Source organism: Tachypleus tridentatus, chromosome 6, assembly GCF_004210375.1.
Source record: "Tachypleus tridentatus isolate NWPU-2018 chromosome 6, ASM421037v1, whole genome shotgun sequence".
Taxonomy (NCBI): Eukaryota; Metazoa; Arthropoda; class Merostomata; order Xiphosura; family Limulidae; genus Tachypleus; species Tachypleus tridentatus.
The window spans coordinates 8,546,745-8,569,684 of NC_134830.1; the positions used below are offsets into that span (position 1 = coordinate 8,546,745).

At 31.1% G+C, this 22,940-nt stretch overlaps 1 protein-coding gene across 1 annotated transcript in view; it reads left to right on the forward strand.

The window, feature by feature from the left end:
- The window catches only part of LOC143251471 (neprilysin-1-like), an 89,500-nt gene extending 67,105 nt beyond the window's left edge, over nucleotides 1-22,395 (forward strand). Inside the window, exons 4-10 of the mRNA XM_076502769.1 lie at nucleotides 11,315-11,425; nucleotides 13,007-13,074; nucleotides 15,329-15,459; nucleotides 16,311-16,376; nucleotides 16,947-17,042; nucleotides 17,951-18,027; nucleotides 18,561-22,395. Of these exons, the coding sequence (XP_076358884.1) occupies nucleotides 11,315-11,425; nucleotides 13,007-13,074; nucleotides 15,329-15,459; nucleotides 16,311-16,376; nucleotides 16,947-17,042; nucleotides 17,951-18,027; nucleotides 18,561-18,660 (649 nt within the window). The 3' untranslated portion in view covers nucleotides 18,661-22,395. The remainder of the gene's footprint in view (nucleotides 1-11,314; nucleotides 11,426-13,006; nucleotides 13,075-15,328; nucleotides 15,460-16,310; nucleotides 16,377-16,946; nucleotides 17,043-17,950; nucleotides 18,028-18,560) is intronic.
- The last annotated feature ends 545 nt before the right edge of the window (nucleotides 22,396-22,940 follow it).

Sequence of the window (22,940 nt, forward strand, 5' to 3'; positions counted from 1 at the left end):
TTTTATTTACACTGCAATCATTAGTGTGTAAACAAGACAACGTGATTTTTATTTACACTGTAATCATTAGTGTGTAAACAAGACAACGTCATTTTTATTTACACTGTAATCATTCTTGTGTAAACAAGACAACGTGATTTTTATTTACACTGTAATCATTAGTGTGTAAACAAGACAACGTCATTTTTATTTACACTGTAATCATTCGTGTGTAAACAAGACAACGTCATTTTTTATTTACACTGTAATGATTAGTGTGTAAACAAGACAACGGGATTTTTATTTACATTGTAATCATTAGTGTGTAAACAAGACAACGTCATTTTTTATTTACACTGTAATCATTCGTGTGTAAACAAGACAACGTCATTTTTATTTACACTGTAATCATAACTGTGTAAACAAGACAACGTCATTTTTTTACACTGTAATCATTAGTGTAAAAAATACAACGTCATTTTTTATTTACACTGTAATCATTCGTGTGTAAACAAGACAACGTCGTTTTTTATTTACACTGTAATCATTAGTGTGTAAACAAGACAACGGGATTTTTATTTACACTGTAATCATTAGTGTGTAAACAAGACAACGTCATTTTTTATTTACACTGTAACCATTCGTGTGTAAACAAGACAACGTCATTTTTATTTACACTGTAATCATAACTGTGTAAACAAGACAACGTCATTTTTTTATTTACACTGTAATCATAAGTGTGTAAACAAGACAACGTCATTTTTTATTTACACTGTAATCATAACTGTGTAAACAAGACAACGTCATTTTTATTTACACTGCAATCATTAGTGTGTAAACAAGACAACGTTATTTTTATTTACACTGTAATCATTCTTGTGTAAACAAGACAACGTGATTTTTTATTTACACTGTAATCATTAGTGTGTAAACAAGACAACGTCATTTTTATTTACACTGTAATCATTCGTGTGTAAACAAGACAACGTGATTTTTATTTACACTGTAATCATTAGTGTGTAAACAAGACAACGTGATTTTTTTATTTACACTGTAATCATTCGTGTAAACAAGACAACGTGATTTTTATTTACACTGTAATCATTAGTGTGTAAACAAGACAACGTCATTTTTTTTATTTACACTGTAATCATTCGTGTGTAAACAAGACAACGTGATTTTTTATTTACACTGTAATCATTAGTGTGTAAACAAGACAACGTCATTTTTTATTTACACTGTAATCATAACTGTGTAAACAAGACAACGTCATTTTTATTTACACTGTAATCATTAGTGTGTAAACAAGACAACGTTATTTTTTATTTACACTGTAATCATTCGTGTGTAAACAAGACAACGTGATTTTTTATTTACACTGTAATCATTAGTGTGTAAACAAGACAACGTCATTTTTTATTTACACTGTAATCATTCGTGTGTAAACAAGACAACGTGATTTTTTATTTACACTGTAATCATTAGTGTGTAAACAAGACAACGTGATTTTTATTTACACTGTAATCATTAGTGTGTAAACAAGACAACGTCATTTTTTATTTACATTGTAATCATTCGTGTGTAAACAAGACAACGTCATTTTTTATTTACACTGTAATCATTCGTGTGTAAACAAGACAACGTCATTTTTTATTTACACTGTAATCATTAGTGTGTAAACAAGACAACGTCATTTTTATTTACACTGTAATCATTCGTGTGTAAACAAGACAACGTCATTTTTTATTTACACTGTAATCATAACTGTGTAAACAAGACAACGTGATTTTTTATTTACACTGTAATCATTAGTGTGTAAACAAGACAACGTCATTTTTTATTTACACTGTAATCATGAGTGTGTAAACAAGACAACGTCATTTCTATTTACACTGTAATCATAACTGTGTAAACAAGACAACGTCATTTTTATTTACACTGTAATCATAAGTGTAAACAAGACAACGTCATTTTTATTTACACTGTAATCATAACTGTGTAAACAAGACAACGTCATTTTTATTTACACTGTAATCATAAGTGTGTAAACAAGACAACGTCATTTTTATTTACACTGTAATCATAACTGTGTAAACAAGACAACGTCATTTTTATTTACACTGTAATCATTAGTGTGTAAACAAGACAACGTCATTTTTATTTACACTGTAATCATTCGTGTGTAAACAAGACAACGTGATTTTTTATTTACACTGTAATCATTAGTGTAAACAAGACAACGTCATTTTTTATTTACACTGTAATCATTAGTGTGTAAACAAGACAACGTGATTTTTTATTTACACTGTAATCATTAGTGTGTAAACAAGACAACGTGATTTTTATTTACACTGTAATCATTAGTGTGTAAACAAGACAACGTCATTTTTTATTTACACTGTAATCATTCTTGTGTAAACAAGACAACGTGATTTTTTATTTACACTGTAATCATTAGTGTGTAAACAAGACAACGTCATTTTTTATTTACACTGTAATCATTAGTGTGTAAACAAGACAACGTGATTTTTTATTTACACTGTAATGATTAGTGTGTAAACAAGACAACGGGATTTTTATTTACATTGTAATCATTAGTGTGTAAACAAGACAACGTCATTTTTTATTTACACTGTAATCATTCGTGTGTAAACAAGACAACGTCATTTTTATTTACACTGTAATCATAACTGTGTAAACAAGACAACGTCATTTTTTTACACTGTAATCATTAGTGTGTAAAAAATACAACGTCATTTTTTATTTACACTGTAATCATTCGTGTGTAAACAAGACAACGTCGTTTTTTATTTACACTGTAATCATTAGTGTGTAAACAAGACAACGGGATTTTTATTTACACTGTAATCATTAGTGTGTAAACAAGACAACGTGATTTTTTATTTACACTGCAATCATTAGTGTGTAAACAAGACAACGTGATTTTTATTTACACTGTAATCATTAGTGTGTAAACAAGACAACGTGATTTTTTATTTACACTGTAATCATTTTTGTGTAAACAAGACAACGTGATTTTTTATTTACACTGTAATCATTAGTGTGTAAACAAGACAACGTCATTTTTTATTTACACTGTAATCATTCGTGTGTAAACAAGACAACGTCATTTTTATTTACACTGTAATGATTAGTGTGTAAACAAGACAACGGATTTTATTTACATTGTAATCATTAGTGTGTAAACAAGACAACGTCATTTTTATTTACACTGTAATCATTCGTGTGTAAACAAGACAACGTCATTTTTATTTACACTGTAATCATAACTGTGTAAACAAGAAAACGTCATTTTTTTACACTGTAATCATTAGTGTGTAAAAAATACAACGTCATTTTTTATTTACACTGTAATCATTCGTGTGTAAACAAGACAACGTCGTTTTTTATTTACACTGTAATCATTAGTGTGTAAACAAGACAACGGGATTTTTATTTACACTGTAATCATTAGTGTGTAAACAAGACAACGTCATTTTTATTTACACTGTAATCATTCGTGTGTAAACAAGACAACGTCATTTTTATTTACACTGTAATCATAACTGTGTAAACAAGACAACGTCATTTTTTATTTACACTGTAATCATAAGTGTGTAAACAAGACAACGTCATTTTTATTTACACTGTAATCATAACTGTGTAAACAAGACAACGTCATTTTTTATTTACACTGCAATCATTAGTGTGTAAACAAGACAACGTTATTTTTTATTTACACTGTAATCATTCGTGTGTAAACAAGACAACGTGATTTTTTATTTACACTGTAATCATTAGTGTGTAAACAAGACAACGTCATTTTTTATTTACACTGTAATCATTCGTGTGTAAACAAGACAACGTGATTTTTTATTTACACTGTAATCATTAGTGTGTAAACAAGACAACGTCATTTTTATTTACACTGTAATCATTCGTGTGTAAACAAGACAACGTGATTTTTATTTACACTGTAATCATTAGTGTGTAAACAAGACAACGTCATTTTTTATTTACACTGTAATCATAACTGTGTAAACAAGACAACGTCATTTTTTATTTACACTGTAATCATTAGTGTGTAAACAAGACAACGTCATTTTTATTTACACTGTAATCATTCGTGTGTAAACAAGACAACGTGATTTTTTATTTACACTGTAATCATTAGTGTGTAAACAAGACAACGTCATTTTTTATTTACACTGTAATCATTCGTGTGTAAACAAGACAACGTGATTTTTTATTTACACTGTAATCATTAGTGTGTAAACAAGACAACGTGATTTTTATTTACACTGTAATCATTAGTGTGTAAACAAGACAACGTCATTTTTTATTTACACTGTAATCATTCGTGTGTAAACAAGACAACGTCATTTTTATTTACACTGTAATCATAACTGTGTAAACAAGACAACGTCATTTTTTATTTACACTGTAATCATAAGTGTGTAAACAAGACAACGTCATTTTTATTTACACTGTAATCATAACTGTGTAAACAAGACAACGTCATTTTTTATTTACACTGTAATCATTCGTGTGTAAACAAGACAACGTCATTTTTTATTTACACTGTAATCATTAGTGTGTAAACAAGACAACGTCATTTTTATTTACACTGTAATCATTCGTGTGTAAACAAGACAACGTGATTTTTATTTACACTGTAATCATTAGTGTGTAAACAAGACAACGTGATTTTTATTTACACTGTAATCATTAGTGTGTAAACAAGACAACGTCATTTTTTATTTACACTGTAATCATTCGTGTGTAAACAAGACAACGTCATTTTTATTTACACTGTAATCATAACTGTGTAAACAAGACAACGTCATTTTTTATTTACACTGTAATCATAAGTGTGTAAACAAGACAACGTCATTTTTATTTACACTGTAATCATAACTGTGTAAACAAGACAACGTCATTTTTATTTACACTGTAATCATTCGTGTGTAAACAAGACAACGTCATTTTTATTTACACTGTAATCATTAGTGTAAACAAGACAACGTCATTTTTTATTTACACTGTAATCATTCGTGTGTAAACAAGACAACGTGATTTTTTATTTACACTGTAATCATTAGTGTGTAAACAAGACAACGTCATTTTTTTATTTACACTGTAATCATTAGTGTGTAAACAAGACAACGTGATTTTTTATTTACACTGTAATCATTAGTGTGTAAACAAGACAACGTGATTTTTATTTACACTGTAATCATAACTGTGTAAACAAGACAACGTCATTTTTTTACACTGTAATCATTAGTGTGTAAAAAATACAACGTCATTTTTTATTTACACTGTAATCATTCGTGTGTAAACAAGACAACGTCATTTTTTATTTACACTGTAATCATTAGTGTGTAAACAAGACAACGTCATTTTTATTTACACTGTAATCATTAGTGTGTAAACAAGACAACGTCATTTTTTATTTACACTGTAATCATTAGTGTGTAAACAAGACAACGTGATTTTTATTTACACTGTAATCATTAGTGTGTAAACAAGACAACGTCATTTTTTATTTACACTGTAATCATTCTTGTGTAAACAAGACAACGTGATTTTTTATTTACACTGTAATCATTAGTGTGTAAACAAGACAACGTCATTTTTTATTTACACTGTAATCATTCGTGTGTAAACAAGACAACGTCATTTTTTATTTACACTGTAATGATTAGTGTGTAAACAAGACAACGGGATTTTATTTACATTGTAATCATTAGTGTGTAAACAAGACAACGTCATTTTTATTTACACTGTAATCATTCGTGTGTAAACAAGACAACGTCATTTTTATTTACACTGTAATCATAACTGTGTAAACAAGACAACGTCATTTTTTTACACTGTAATCATTAGTGTGTAAAAAATACAACGTCATTTTTTATTTACACTGTAATCATTCGTGTGTAAACAAGACAACGTCGTTTTTTATTTACACTGTAATCATTAGTGTGTAAACAAGACAACGGGATTTTTATTTACACTGTAATCATTAGTGTGTAAACAAGACAACGTCATTTTTTATTTACACTGTAACCATTCGTGTGTAAACAAGACAACGTCATTTTTATTTACACTGTAATCATAACTGTGTAAACAAGACAACGTCATTTTTTATTTACACTGTAATCATAAGTGTGTAAACAAGACAACGTCATTTTTATTTACACTGTAATCATAACTGTGTAAACAAGACAACGTCATTTTTATTTACACTGTAATCATTAGTGTGTAAACAAGACAACGTTATTTTTATTTACACTGTAATCATTCTGTGTAAACAAGACAACGTGATTTTTTATTTACACTGTAATCATTAGTGTGTAAACAAGACAACGTCATTTTTTATTTACACTGTAATCAGTCGTGTGTAAACAAGACAACGTGATTTTTTATTTACACTGTAATCATTAGTGTGTAAACAAGACAACGTGATTTTTTATTTACACTGTAATCATTCGTGTGTAAACAAGACAACGTGATTTTTTATTTACACTGTAATCATTAGTGTGTAAACAAGACAACGTCATTTTTTATTTACACTGTAATCATTCGTGTGTAAACAAGACAACGTCATTTTTTATTTACACTGTAATCATTCGTGTGTAAACAAGACAACGTGATTTTTTATTTACACTGTAATCATTAGTGTGTAAACAAGACAACGTCATTTTTTATTTACACTGTAATCATAACTGTGTAAACAAGACAACGTCATTTTTTATTTACACTGTAATCATTAGTGTGTAAACAAGACAGCGTTATTTTTTATTTACACTGTAATCATTCGTGTGTAAACAAGACAACGTGATTTTTTATTTACACTGTAATCATTAGTGTGTAAACAAGACAACGTCATTTTTATTTACACTGTAATCATTCGTGTGTAAACAAGACAACGTGATTTTTTATTTACACTGTAATCATTAGTGTGTAAACAAGACAACGTGATTTTTTATTTACACTGTAATCATTAGTGTGTAAACAAGACAACGTCATTTTTTATTTGCATTGTAATCATTCGTGTGTAAACAAGACAACGTCATTTTTTATTTACACTGTAATCATTCGTGTGTAAACAAGACAACGTCATTTTTTATTTACACTGTAATCATTAGTGTGTAAACAAGACAACGTCATTTTTTATTTACACTGTAATCATTCGTGTGTAAACAAGACAACGTCATTTTTATTTACACTGTAATCATAACTGTGTAAACAAGACAACGTGATTTTTTATTTACACTGTAATCATTAGTGTGTAAACAAGACAACGTCATTTTTTATTTACACTGCAATCATGAGTGTGTAAACAAGACAACGTCATTTTTATTTACACTGTAATCATAACTGTGTAAACAAGACAACGTCATTTTTTATTTACACTGTAATCATAAGCGTGTAAACAAGACAACGTCATTTTTATTTACACTGTAATCATAACTGTGTAAACAAGACAACGTCATTTTTATTTACACTGTAATCATAAGTGTGTAAACAAGACAACGTCATTTTTATTTACACTGTAATCATAACTGTGTAAACAAGACAACGTCATTTTTATTTACACTGCAATCATTAGTGTGTAAACAAGACAACGTTATTTTTTATTTACACTGTAATCATTCGTGTGTAAACAAGACAACGTGATTTTTTATTTACACTGTAATCATTAGTGTGTAAACAAGACAACGTCATTTTTTATTTACACTGTAATCATTAGTGTGTAAACAAGACAACGTGATTTTTTATTTACACTGTAATCATTAGTGTGTAAACAAGACAACGTGATTTTTATTTACACTGTAATCATTAGTGTGTAAACAAGACAACGTCATTTTTTATTTACACTGTAATCATTCTTGTGTAAACAAGACAACGTGATTTTTTATTTACACTGTAATCATTAGTGTGTAAACAAGACAACGTCATTTTTTATTTACACTGTAATCATTAGTGTGTAAACAAGACAACGTGATTTTTATTTACACTGTAATGATTAGTGTGTAAACAAGACAACGGGATTTTTATTTACATTGTAATCATTAGTGTGTAAACAAGACAACGTCATTTTTTATTTACACTGTAATCATTCGTGTGTAAACAAGACAACGTCATTTTTATTTACACTGTAATCATAACTGTAAACAAGACAACGTCATTTTTTTACACTGTAATCATTAGTGTGTAAAAAATACAACGTCATTTTTTATTTACACTGTAATCATTCGTGTGTAAACAAGACAACGTCGTTTTTTATTTACACTGTAATCATTAGTGTGTAAACAAGACAACGGGATTTTTATTTACACTGTAATCATTAGTGTGTAAACAAGACAACGTGATTTTTTATTTACACTGTAATCATTAGTGTGTAAACAAGACAACGTGATTTTTATTTACACTGTAATCATTAGTGTGTAAACAAGACAACGTGATTTTTTATTTACACTGTAATCATTTTTGTGTAAACAAGACAACGTGATTTTTTATTTACACTGTAATCATTAGTGTGTAAACAAGACAACGTCATTTTTTATTTACACTGTAATCATTCGTGTGTAAACAAGACAACGTCATTTTTTATTTACACTGTAATGATTAGTGTGTAAACAAGACAACGGGATTTTTATTTACATTGTAATCATTAGTGTGTAAACAAGACAACGTCATTTTTTATTTACACTGTAATCATTCGTGTGTAAACAAGACAACGTCATTTTTATTTACACTGTAATCATAACTGTGTAAACAAGAAAACGTCATTTTTTTTCACTGTAATCATTAGTGTGTAAAAAATACAACGTCATTTTTTATTTACACTGTAATCATTCGTGTGTAAACAAGACAACGTCGTTTTTTATTTACACTGTAATCATTAGTGTGTAAACAAGACAACGGGATTTTTATTTACACTGTAATCATTAGTGTGTAAACAAGACAACGTCATTTTTATTTACACTGTAACCATTCGTGTGTAAACAAGACAACGTCATTTTTTATTTACACTGTAATCATAACTGTGTAAACAAGACAACGTCATTTTTATTTACACTGTAATCATAAGTGTGTAAACAAGACAACGTCATTTTTATTTACACTGTAATCATAACTGTGTAAACAAGACAACGTCATTTTTTATTTACACTGCAATCATTAGTGTGTAAACAAGACAGCGTTATTTTTTATTTACACTGTAATCATTCGTGTGTAAACAAGACAACGTGATTTTTTATTTACACTGTAATCATTAGTGTGTAAACAAGACAACGTCATTTTTATTTACACTGTAATCATTCGTGTAAAACAAGACAACGTGATTTTTATTTACACTGTAATCATTAGTGTGTAAACAAGACAACGTCATTTTTATTTACACTGTAATCATTCGTGTGTAAACAAGACAACGTGATTTTTTATTTACACTGTAATCATTAGTGTGTAAACAAGACAACGTCATTTTTTATTTACACTGTAATCATAACTGTGTAAACAAGACAACGTCATTTTTATTTACACTGTAATCATTAGTGTGTAAACAAGACAACGTTATTTTTATTTACACTGTAATCATTCGTGTGTAAACAAGACAACGTGATTTTTTATTTACACTGTAATCATTAGTGTGTAAACAAGACAACGTCATTTTTTATTTACACTGTAATCATTCGTGTGTAAACAAGACAACGTGATTTTTATTTACACTGTAATCATTAGTGTGTAAACAAGACAACGTGATTTTTTATTTACACTGTAATCATTAGTGTGTAAACAAGACAACGTCATTTTCTATTTGCATTGTAATCATTCGTGTGTAAACAAGACAACGTCATTTCTATTTACACTGTAATCATAACTGTGTAAACAAGACAACGTCATTTTTTATTTACACTGTAATCATAAGTGTGTAAACAAGACAACGTCATTTTTATTTACACTGTAATCATAACTGTGTAAACAAGACAACGTCATTTTTTATTTACACTGTAATCATTCGTGTGTAAACAAGACAACGTCATTTTTTATTTACACTGTAATCATTAGTGTGTAAACAAGACAACGTCATTTTTTATTTACACTGTAATCATTCGTGTGTAAACAAGACAACGTGATTTTTTATTTACACTGTAATCATTAGTGTGTAAACAAGACAACGTGATTTTTATTTACACTGTAATCATTAGTGTGTAAACAAGACAACGTCATTTTTTATTTACACTGTAATCATTCGTGTGTAAACAAGACAACGTCATTTTTATTTACACTGTAATCATAACTGTGTAAACAAGACAACGTCATTTTTTATTTACACTGTAATCATAAGTGTGTAAACAAGACAACGTCATTTTTTATTTACACTGTAATCATAACTGTGTAAACAAGACAACGTCATTTTTTATTTACACTGTAATCATTCGTGTGTAAACAAGACAACGTCATTTTTTATTTACACTGTAATCATTAGTGTGTAAACAAGACAACGTCATTTTTATTTACACTGTAATCATTCGTGTGTAAACAAGACAACGTGATTTTTTATTTACACTGTAATCATTAGTGTGTAAACAAGACAACGTCATTTTTTTATTTACACTGTAATGATTAGTGTGTAAACAAGACAACGTGATTTTTTATTTACACTGTAATCATTAGTGTGTAAACAAGTCAACGTGATTTTTTATTTACACTGTAATCATTAGTGTGTAAACAAGACAACGTGATTTTTATTTACACTGTAATCATTAGTGTGTAAACAAGACAACGTCATTTTTTATTTACACTGTAATCATTCGTGTGTAAACAAGACAACGTCATTTTTATTTACACTGTAATCATAACTGTGTAAACAAGACAACGTGATTTTTTATTTACACTGTAATCATTAGTATGTAAACAAGACAACGTCATTTTTATTTACACTGTAATCATAAGTGTGTAAACAAGACAACGTCATTTTTTCAATAATATTTAAACGCGTCGAAGCCGCTTGTTTATTGCAGTTTGAGATAACTCAAGTGTTTACAGTAAGTAGCAAGAGATTAATTTATACATATTTTGTATGTAAATAAGTGAAGCCTTAATTATATGTGTAAAATTTCGTTTATAGTGAAGCATATTTCGGTAAACCTTACTATATGCAATATTACATTTTGTTTTTGTTTTTAATGCTAACATAATTACAACTCAACATATTGTATTCCGTCCGTTTAATTATACAATTTGTCAATAGATGGCTGCTAAATACTTATTCTAATATATTATTCGTTTCAGAAAATTCCATTAAAATTTTTGCTCCATGTAGGTGGATGACAGAGCCTGCTGTTGTTAACGCTTTCTACAATCCAAATAAAAACGACATTGTGTTTCCAGCCGGAATTCTTCAGCCATTGTTTTACAGTCACTATTTTCCTAAGTATGTTTAACGGTGAACCATTATAAAATTATATTTTAAAATTATTAATATGTAATGTGATATTTCAGAACTTATAATACAGAACACAAGGGAATTTGGTTATAAAGTGTATAAGTAACAAGTTATGACCATCAGATGTCATCTTCTTATACAGTATGATCTTCCATGGTAGTCCCGACATGGCCAGGCAGACGTAAAACACGTAATCTGAGGGTCGCGGGTTCGATTCCCTGTTACACCAAACATGCTCGCCCTTTCAGCTATGAGGACATTATAATGTTACGGTCAATAACAATTTTCGTTGGCAAAAGAGTAGCCCAATAGTTGACGAGCGTGGTGATGACCACCTGCCTTCCTCTCTAGTGTTACACTGCAAAATTAGGAACAGCTAGCGTAAATAGCCCTCATGTAGCTTTGAGCGAAATTAAAATACGAACAAATAAACCTTTCGTGGAGAAATAAGTGACACCTAGCGGTAACTCAATGTTTCACGTAAAGAAGATTTATCGATTTATTCGCTTTAACTGTGGGCAAAATATTTAGTTACTATTTTAAATACACGATACGTGAGTGAATGGAAACTTTATGTCTTATTTGCCTTTTAAGAAGCATCCACTTATCTTGCGAACAAAATAAAGTCCTAAAACAACTGTTTGGGGGGTGTAATAAACTCGTTTCTGTACAACATTTCGTCTCCAATAGTAAGACATCACGTTTACATTATTGAAAAGGTAATATTACTGGTCTTATGGGATGCTTTGTTCGATTGTTTTCGAATTTCGCGCAAAGCTACTCGACGGATATCTGCGTTAGCTGTCCCTAATTCAGCAGTGTAAGACTAGAGGAAAGGCAGCTAGTCATTACTACCCACCGCCTTCTCTTGAGCTACTCTTTTACCAATGAATAGTGGGATTGACCCTCACTTTATAACGCCCCCACGGCTGAAAGGGCGAGCATGTTTTGTGTGGCGGGGATACGAACCCGCGACCCTCAAATTATAAGTCGAACGTCTTAACCCCCCTGGCCATGCCGGACCTTATGGTATGCTACATACCAACAAATTATTGAATACGACACAATTAAAAGAGTCGCTATAATATACTGTTAGGCCCACTTTTACAGAAACTTGTGTATGTAGTAATTCAGGTTTTGAATAACTGATCGTGGTATCTAATGAATAGCACAAGAACCTATCTTTTACACAGCTTCAGAGTTTATGGTTTCATAATACCTTCCCACGCATTCTAAATCGTTTTGAAACGTAACCTAGCGGAAAAGAACGTAATAAGGCTAAATATTTCAAATGGCAAATTCATAAATTAACACTATATAGGTACGAATATGTTTTAAGTATATTACGATAGGATTGTTTATTTTCTTCATGAATTTCTATAGATAATTTAAACCTTTAAAATATGGTCTTCCGAAGTCTAGAAACTTGATTAAAAATTATTTGTTTCTTTTCCTTCTACAACTAATTTTTGATTTAAGAATTCATTTCGGTAAAATAAATCCCATATATTTTAACTATGTCGCGCCATTTGTGTATCTTTATCTTCAAATAAATATATTTAAATTTAGATCACTGAACTATGGAGGGATTGGTGTTGTTATTGGCCATGAAATTACTCATGGATTTGATGACAAAGGTAAAAATGTTTGTACTATAGTATTGAATTATGTGTTAAACTAACAACAGGTAAAAATGTTTGGGCTAAGGTATTAAATTACATGTTGAATCAAGGACAAGACAGTAAAGTCTGGGGCAGAGTATTAAATTACATTTCGAATTAAGGACAAGAAAGTAAAGTCTGGGGCAGAGTATTAAATTACACGTCGAATTAAAGACAAGACAGTAAAGTCTGGGACAGAGTATTAAATTACATGTCGAATTAAGGACAAGACAGTAAAGTCTGGGGCAGAGTATTAAATTACATGTTGAATTAAGGACAAGACAGTAAAGTCTGGGACAGAATATTAAATTACATGTCGAATTAAGGGCAAGACAGTAAAGTCTGGGGCAGAGTATTAAATTACATGTTGAATTAAGGACAAGACAGTAAAATCTAGGGTAGAGTATTAAATTACATGTTGAATTAAGGACAAGACAGTAAAGTCTGGGGCAGAGTATTAAATTACATGTTGAATTAAGGACAAGACAGTAAAGTCTGGGGCAGATTATTAAATTACACGTCGAATTAAGGACAAGACAGTAAAGTCTGGGGCAGAGTATTAAATTACATGTCGAATTAAAGACAAGACACTAAATTCTGGGGCAGAGTATTAAATTACATGTCGAATTAAGAACAAGACAGTAAAGTCTGGGGCAGAGTATTAAATTACATGTTGAATTCAGGACAAGACAGTAAAGTCTTGGCTAGAGTGTTAACTTACGGGTTGAATTAAGGGCAAGATAATAAAGTCTGAGGCAGAGTATTAACTTACGTGTTGAACTAATGAGAAAACAAGGATTCTATATTAGCGTATTAAATTAGTTGTTAAACTGGTGACAAGTTAGGAATTCTTTATTTGGGAATCAAATAACTTGTTAAACGTATGGGAGGGTACATGTTTAACTAACCTGTTAAACGTGTGGGATGGTACATGTTTAACTAACCTGTTAAACGTATGGGAGGGTACATGTTTAACTGATGACAATATAAGGAGATCTGTATTTGGGTACAAATTACTCGTTCATTTGGTGACAAGGTAAGAAAATCCTCACCATAAGCTGAGATACTACACTTGAATCTGACGATAGCATCACGAAGTCTGATTTTCTCGTTGGTCTGACAACAAGGTAAGATATTTATTACTGCATTCTCTGGTATCGCACACGGATCTGATGACAAAGTCACAGACCTTGGATTGAGCTACAACATTACTAAATCCTCCAACAACATGGTAAGAAATTCCTTATACTACAAATTACATGCGGATTTGAAGAGAAGATGATAAATCTTTCTTGTGAGGGTTACAAAATTATCAGTGAATATGAATGACGGAATGTGAAGCCTTGAGCATGTATGTCAAATTGCACGTGCATTTGGTTGGAAAGATAACTTAACTGATCATTAATTCCAAACATATTTATAAATCTCACAATATGTTAAGATAAATCAGCCAGGTTATAGGTTGCCGGTTTTTATGTAAGTCAGGTCGACAAATGGTATGTTAAGCATGAGATGAAAATGTTTTTTTATCACTGAAAACGTTTAAAGCATTTTTATTTAGCTGTGTATTAATTACACAATTAGCGAGAAAGCTTACGTAATTAACAATACTTACGTTTCATTATGTATTACTAACATAAATAATGACAAATTACAACAATAACTTTAGGTTTTATTTGCATTTACATAGGTTTATCTACTTCTGTGCTGGGACGTTATAATGTGATCGTCAACCCCACTATTCGTTGGTTAAAGAGTAGTCCAATAGTTGGTGGTGGATGATGATGATGACTAGCTGCCTTCCCTCTAGTCTTACACTGCTAAATTAGGGACGGCGAGCGCAGATATCCCTTGAGTAGCTTTGCGCGAAATTCAAAAACAAACGAAACAAACAATACTTCTATGCCAATATATGAATGGAAAAAGCTAAATACATAGCCTCTAAGGAAACACTATAAAATATAAAGGAACTGTTATGGCATGAATGCCTTTTGCTGGAGAAACGTAATAATAATCAACATTTAGAATATTCCATTTACAATTAAAGATACCCCTCTCCCAGTTTGGTATATTTAAAGAACATTATGTTTGGTGGTAACTTTATTATAATATATTTATAATTCGTGGTAATTAATAATAAAAGTTTAAATTTATGTGAAAAGTATAACATTGTTGTTGTTTTTTCAGTTCAAATTCTTAATAATTTATTTTTCTTTAAATTATTCAACAGGGCGCCAGTTTGATAAAGACGGCAATTTGAAGCAGTGGTGGAATAATAGAACAATCGAAAGATTTCGCGAGCGTGCGCAGTGTATCGTTGACTATTATTCGAGCTACGTCGTAGAGGATATAGGGTTGAATGTAAGTTTGTGCTGTTTACAAAATATGTTTACCGTGATTTCATATTTTAAGCATAATTTGTACAAACTACAACGTTATGATAACACACTTAGTGTTAAACTAGTAAATATCTTCGTAACTGATGCAGGTATAACGTCAATATAAACGTGTAGTTTAGAGTAGGCTTAACGTCAATACCAACCAGTACTACAGCAGGTAAGTTAGTTAAGGAAGTTTTACTGGATATTACAGCATAAATGTTTTGTAAGAAGATGTATACTGAAATAAACTACGTTTTTTTTTTTTTTCCCCCTCTATGTCTTAAACAGTAATATTGTAAAGAAATTATATAATAATGTGAATCGTTCACTTGTTTGGAGGTTTTACACTACTACCACTAGTGTTATGATACGAACGCCTTTTGAAGCAAAAATGGTATATTATGATAAATAGAACTGTTGTTTTTTTTTATATAATTTATATGGTATGCTTCAAACAACTTCACTCTGTACGTAAAGCAAGAACTATGCCTAACAGCAAAATGCTCATAGCAACCAGCTGTAGTTCGTATGAGTTTCAAGATATATCTAGAAACCATTTATTACAATTTTCGTGACATCTAGGACGAAATTAATTTCAATAATTTTGTCCTAAATGAACCGAAATTGAAAAAAAAACAACACCCAGAAGCGTTTTTAGTTTTAACCAGTTTCTTTTTATCGAAAATTTTTCGTAATAATACTGTTTTATTTATTTTACTTATTTTTACCTATTGGTGTTTCATATTGCACCATAGTATGTAAAAAACGTTTATTTTTCTATAATTCATCGCATGACTTAGAGAATTTTTTTCTCCTTAAAACATTTCATAGGTTAACGGAAAAATGACACAAGGAGAAAACATCGCTGACAATGGCGGGCTCAAGCAATCGTACAGGGTAAGACAAAATTGTACTACAATGATGTGTAGTTTTAATATACATCTAGTGGCACAGGAAAACCAAAAAGAATTGTACTGGTTTGGTCACAAACTTTCTTTGACGAATTTTACTTTAACTACCAGTTTGGGCCTGGCATGGCCAAGCGCGTAAGGCGTGCGACTCGTAATCCGAGGGTCGCGGGTTCGCGTCGCGCCAAACATGCTCGCCCTCCCAACCGTGGGGGCGTTATAATGTGACGGTCAATCCCACTATTCGTTGGTAAAAGAGTAGCCCAAGAGTTGGCGGTGGGTGGTGATGACTAGCTGCCTTCCCTCTAGTCTTACACTGCTAAATTAGGGACGGCTAGCGCAGATAGCCCTCGTGTAGCTTTGCGCGAAATTCCAAAAAAACACAAACAAACAAACTAACTAACTACCAGTTTAATAAAGATAGCGTTTTATGGTTGACATATTAAACGCATTGCAACATAAGAAACAAAGTCTGACAGCTCATGCAATAAGCGTGTATTACAGTAAAAAGTATTTCTGTGTAGGAAATTTTCCCAATAAAATAGAATGTTTGTTTTAGGCCTACAAGAAGTGGGAACGAAAGTACGGGAAGGAACCGCTTCTTCCAGGTATTCGTCTGGACCATGATCAGTTGTTTTTCCTGAACTTCGCTCAGGTATGGGCTTGTCATAAAGAATATTTATTATAACGTCACTATTGTGTTTATTGTAAAATTGGTATAACTGTTTTGTGGGTTAGCGGAACGTTTACGGAACTACAACACAAAAATTCAGGACTCGATTTCCCGCAGTGTCCAGAGCGCAGATGACTAATTGTACAACTCTGAGATAGGCTCGGCATGGCCAGGGGGTTAAGGCATTCGACTTGTAATCTGAGGGTCGCGGGTTCGAATCCCCGTCACAGCAAACATGCTCTTTCAGCTTTGGGGGCATTATAATGTGACGATCAGTCCCACTGTTCGTTGATAAAAGAGTAGCCCAAGAGTTGGCGGTGGGTGGTGATGACTAGCTGCCTTCCCTCTAGTCTTACACTGCTAAATTAGGGACGGCTAGTGCAAACAGCCCTCATGCAGCTTTGCACGAAATTCAAAACAAACGAAAAAGCTTCGTTAAATCAGCAGCAACATCTATATACGTCGGCGCCGTTACTTTAACTACTGAAATATGGCTGGGTTTGGTCTAATCCTTTCTGTACATAGACTGTGTCTCCTTGTCACAAAAACATAATAAGAGGGCTGTGGGCGTATCATAGAAGTGATGGTAGAATTCCAATTTTCGGCCAGAAAAACAGTTGGCGGTGGGTGCTATTCACCATGTGTCTTACATCTCGTCTTTGTACGAATATTTCAAACAAACAACTTTTGATATTAGTTAAACGATGTAATATAATGTATACTGTTTTGAATAGGTAAGTTTGTTTTCCTTCATTTTTCATTATCTGTACAAACACCTAAATATTATTATTTTATTTCAAGTATGATAAATTCTACCCTTATGTATATTATCTTAAATATATGTGTTTAATTAGTAATATTAAAACAAAAACGAGTTTAAATATTGTTAGATCTGGTGTGGGACCATGAGACCAGAAGATGCCCTAACCAAGATTCGATCATCGGTTCACAGTCCAGGGCCAATTCGGTAAGACAGGGTCGTAAGGAGTTTTCCAAATAATATTCTTACGTATTGAAAACATCAGATAAAGTTTCTCATAAATAAATCTGTATAACCCATGTCTTTACGTGATACTTTCCTTGTTTCTCTGTGCAGATGATTTAGCCCGTATATACAGATTGTATATATTTAGTTTATGTAGTGTGTGTGTAGTTTTTATTTTCCATGCGAATGACTCGGAGATCGTAGCTTCTTGTATAGATTTTGTATTGATGTGGCTTTTCCATATTTATTTATTTATGGTTGAGATTTGTGTGAGAGTACAGTAGAAAACCAGTTGAGTATTCCATTAAACGTAGCCAAAATTTTGGAATTGTAGTTAAAGTTAAATACATATTACATTAAAATGGTGAAACATCAAGAAAACAGCATATTAAAAGTTTTATTAGACGCCCTAAACGGATTAAACTTCAAGGTAAATTAATTGATATGAATATTTTATTAAGGGGGGGGTGTTAATCTGTTTAGGTATTTTGAAATTTTAGTTGTTCCATTGCTAGGGTTCTTGGGCCTTTGTCAAATTCTTATGACTTCGCACGAGCCTACAACTGTCCAGTTGGAAGTAGAATGAATCCCGAGAAGAAATGCTCCGTGTGGTGAAGGTGTTGACCATTTCAAGTCTCGTAGAACAGACAGTTTAACGGACTGCACATGGGGAAACTAAAGTAATAATACAAGTGCAATGAAAACTAGAACCGGAATTTCTTACTAATGGGATTTTTTTTACATGTTAAAAAATGAAAATTTCATGAAACGACTGTTAAATTTGTGAAACCAGTTTACTTTTTGATATGACGTACATTTTTGTTAGTAAGTCTTATTTTAGAGATTTTTAATGGAAAATATTTTGCCGAAGAAAGTCTTAAAAATCTACGTTGAATAGTTTACATTTTTTAGTTTAAAGATTTTCTGTAATTATTTTCACGTAAACTGTTTTTACGAAGAACTGATAATAGTCTGGAAATCAAGTCGTCTTCACCTGAAAGGGGTCAGTTAGTTAAGTGTGAAAAATGTCGTCAGAAGGACGTCTTACAGCTATGTGTGAATGTTCCAATCAGACTAGGTATTTACAGTAAATATCACATATTGTTCCTGGTATTGTAACTTAAATATTCATCTCAGTTGAACGATGGTTTCATCTCGAGTTTACTATAGAAAACATTTTTCATTAGAAGTTACGACTTTTATTGCAAAGGAAAATGTTACAGGTATGACATTTTGAACGATTGTATTAAAAGGCTTAAGTGTTCTAATACCAAGTATATTTATAAAGTGTTCTTTTCAATATAAATAAATATATATTGAAACTAAAATATATGTACTTTTAGCATTTTTTAATATATATTAATAAATCAGTGTTATTAGGTTTAGCAGAGTAATATATATTTTATTTTAATATCAAATTTTATCTGTAAAACTACGGGAAACTAAAAGTTATGGCACCAGAAGGCTTACCTAGAGATTCAAACGTACAGAATGTTATGTTGGTTATTAATGAATCTGTCAAACATTTTAATGTCAACTATTTAATTTTTTACTTATCGAAAAACATCAGTTACAAAATAATTTAACACCTTCTATATCGCAATGGTCAAGAAAGTAACAAGAAACGATAGAAATACATTATCGTTTAAATTTTGTAGATTATATCAGTGTCTATTACAGCTCCCCCTAACGTGACGTCCTGAAACAAACATTTTTAATGTCATTTATAGTCAATGTTGATAATGAAAATTTAGCATAATTTCAAGCACTGTTGCTTTAAGTGATGTTAAATATTCTAATTTGTCACAGAAAGGTCACCGATTTATTATGCTGCGTATGTTATGTATTACCATTTCAAATAACTGGAAATTTTAATTTAGAAGTTAAGTAAATGTTGCTGTGTATTATTTGCTAACAAGGTGGATACACACGTTTTTCTTTTTTAACACAGATGTTTTAATATACAAACAACAATACAATTTATAATAACGGTTATTACAAATAATGGTTTATATACAAAAAATGTTACCAACTCTCAAACAATTTGCAGTCTTCTCTTTGGTCTAGAACTGAATATTTTATCGACGGTCCAGGACCACGATGAGCGAATTAATTTTATGTTGATACACAGATACGCCGCAATTGACGGGAATGCTAGCTAGATCTATTCTTGTTTGGCCTAACGTGGTTTACAAGCTTACTTTTCACAGAGGAAGATAGATATTTAATGTACTTGTAGAAATATTAAAATCGAAATTAATTCACTGAAGTTAAACTGTAATGTTCGAAATTTATTCACATTTCTGGTTAGATATCTGTAGTTTTCCTATTAATAAGCGTTTATCACTGTTATAGCTTCCCAGGCTTAGTATACTGACTGTCTCTTGTCGTCTTACGATTGTTACCTTTTATACTCTATAGGTTAGATTCCCGAAAATTCACTTGGCAACAATATTCGAAAATACGTTAATGCTTTCGTAAAACATTTATTGTTCATTCTTACCCTCGAGAATCTACAAATTTAAAGAACAGACGGGACATGCGCAATACACATTTAACAGTATACGTTACATGCAATTAATTGAAACAGAGATATTAAAATAAATGTATAACATTAAATCCTTTATAGTGATAAGCCTTATTTATGTTTATTAGAAGTCAAACCACAAATCTAAAACTAGCAATCCTAATAGGGATTTATTTGTTTGTTAGTGGTTCAACTTTCTAAACACAGCGATACGTTCAGAGGGTAAGTCAAAATGTTAAGGACAACTTTAGAGAATAACGATTATTGCTAAAACAGGTTAAAATATTTTAACGTTGTAGCTGTACCGCTTGCTCCTTTACTTTCAGTTCTGATTGTGGTCATTATTCAAATTTGTCTTATGAAATAACCGTGTTTTTCAATCCAGCGATAATTGTGTATATTATATTGAAGTACCGTGGAACTGTATTGTTGTAACGGTTTACCCTGTTGTACGAAACGTATAAAGTAAATTTGCGCTTAAAAGCGACTATTTCAGTATCAACAAAGAGCAGCTTAATTGTGCGTCTACTGCGTCTACACGTGTATAATTACGTTTTGTTTAATAAAGATTCCTACTATTCATTTCTTTGTCCACAAAATAGATCAGTCAGTCACATAATTTAAGTTTACCCAAAGACTGCTGGTTTCTATGGATTATATTAAATAATGTTCTCATTCGTAAGATATTAAACTGTATAATCTTTATTATAATATATGAAACTACCGTATTTTAATCTGTTATATAACCATACAAGTTATTAACGTTACTGTGTTGATAAGTGGTGGTCGCTTCTTGTCTTTTTTGTTGACACGTTCCTGAGTTGTTGATTCAACAACACATGTCTCTGTAAATAGTTACAACACGTTGCGTTTCTTTCTGTGTTATTACATACGTAACCAGCTAGTAATGAGGAACGTCACATTTCTTATTTGTTTGTTAAATAAAATCCTATTACGGAGTAATTACCGTAGAACCAGGAATATAAACAGTGTTAAAACTTTGAACTCGTTTGTGTAATAAATACAGTGACGTTGCCAAAATATTTCGGAAAGATGAAAATGGAATTTTTGTATTGTAAAACAAACGTCAATCATTATATCTATGATCTTCATTGTTAGTCTGTCTCATACAATATTTATCAACCATGATTGTTTCAATTGTAAAACTCACATACAGAGGTGGCAAAAAAAAAAAGACGGACCCTCTTGAAAATTTTAATTTTTTATATCTTTTATTAGTTAATAGATAAATATGTAAATGTCTATGTTTTACAGCGACATCTGTCCAAATGTGATCTCATATCTTAATTTTAACACTGACTTTAGTAAATATCTTAGCACACACACCAATCGATTTCAGTCTGGCACAAATGTTTTCTTTGTTTGAAAGAAAGTTCTCTTTGTTTTCGTTAATAAACCAGTGAAAGTTTATTAGAATGGTTCAGTTTTAAATAATATTAGAAAACGAAAGAAAGATAATAAATTACATTGTCAAATTTATACACAAACCATTTCCGTGTACGAGCCAATACTATTAGTAATCTAGTTTACCGAAACTGTTTTAAGAGTTTTTAAATGGTTGTTTGTGGTACCATTCGGTAGTACGATTTATTTAAACCAGTCTCCTATTGGATTTATGGACGAAATAACAAACTGATTTATCTGTCTGTATGTACGCTTTACCTGTGCTTGTATATAATGTATCGTTTTAATTATATTGTTTTTAATTACATCATTATTGTCTGGAATTTATAGCTTCATGGTATCAATATTGTGTTATATTGATTTGTTGTATATCTATCTTCAAAATAAATTATTAGAACTATTGCGTTCCGGTGGTCCTAAAATTACAGGAAAAAAGAAGCCTTGTTTCAAGGTATACCTTTGTATCAGATCCACAGCGAAGGATATTTGAGGCTATTGATTTAAAAGTCGGGTTTTCTTGACCTTGCTGGAGTATACATTGTAATATTAAATGCGTTTCTTCACATTGGATGAAGATTCTGCCCTCATATCAGTTGAGTATCGTAGTTTCTCATGTTTTCATGATAAGTGTATACCAATACGATCTAAAACTTGTCTTCTAGGGTTACGACTATGGCTCCATCTATCGGAACTTAAGTTGATTGTGGCAGCACAAAAATTTAGTTGAAAGGATGAAATGACAAATAAGTAAGTTACACGTGTTAAACACGTTGAGTTAGTGTTAGTGAACATTGTAACTTGTATAAACTATACAAAACTACAATACATGCCACTTAGAGTTTGTAATACACATACTGAGAAAACGTGAAAAATTTTAGTATACATGAATAAATAAAGGGAAAACATAGTAAAATAACGAACGTATAGCACTCAAACAAAGCTC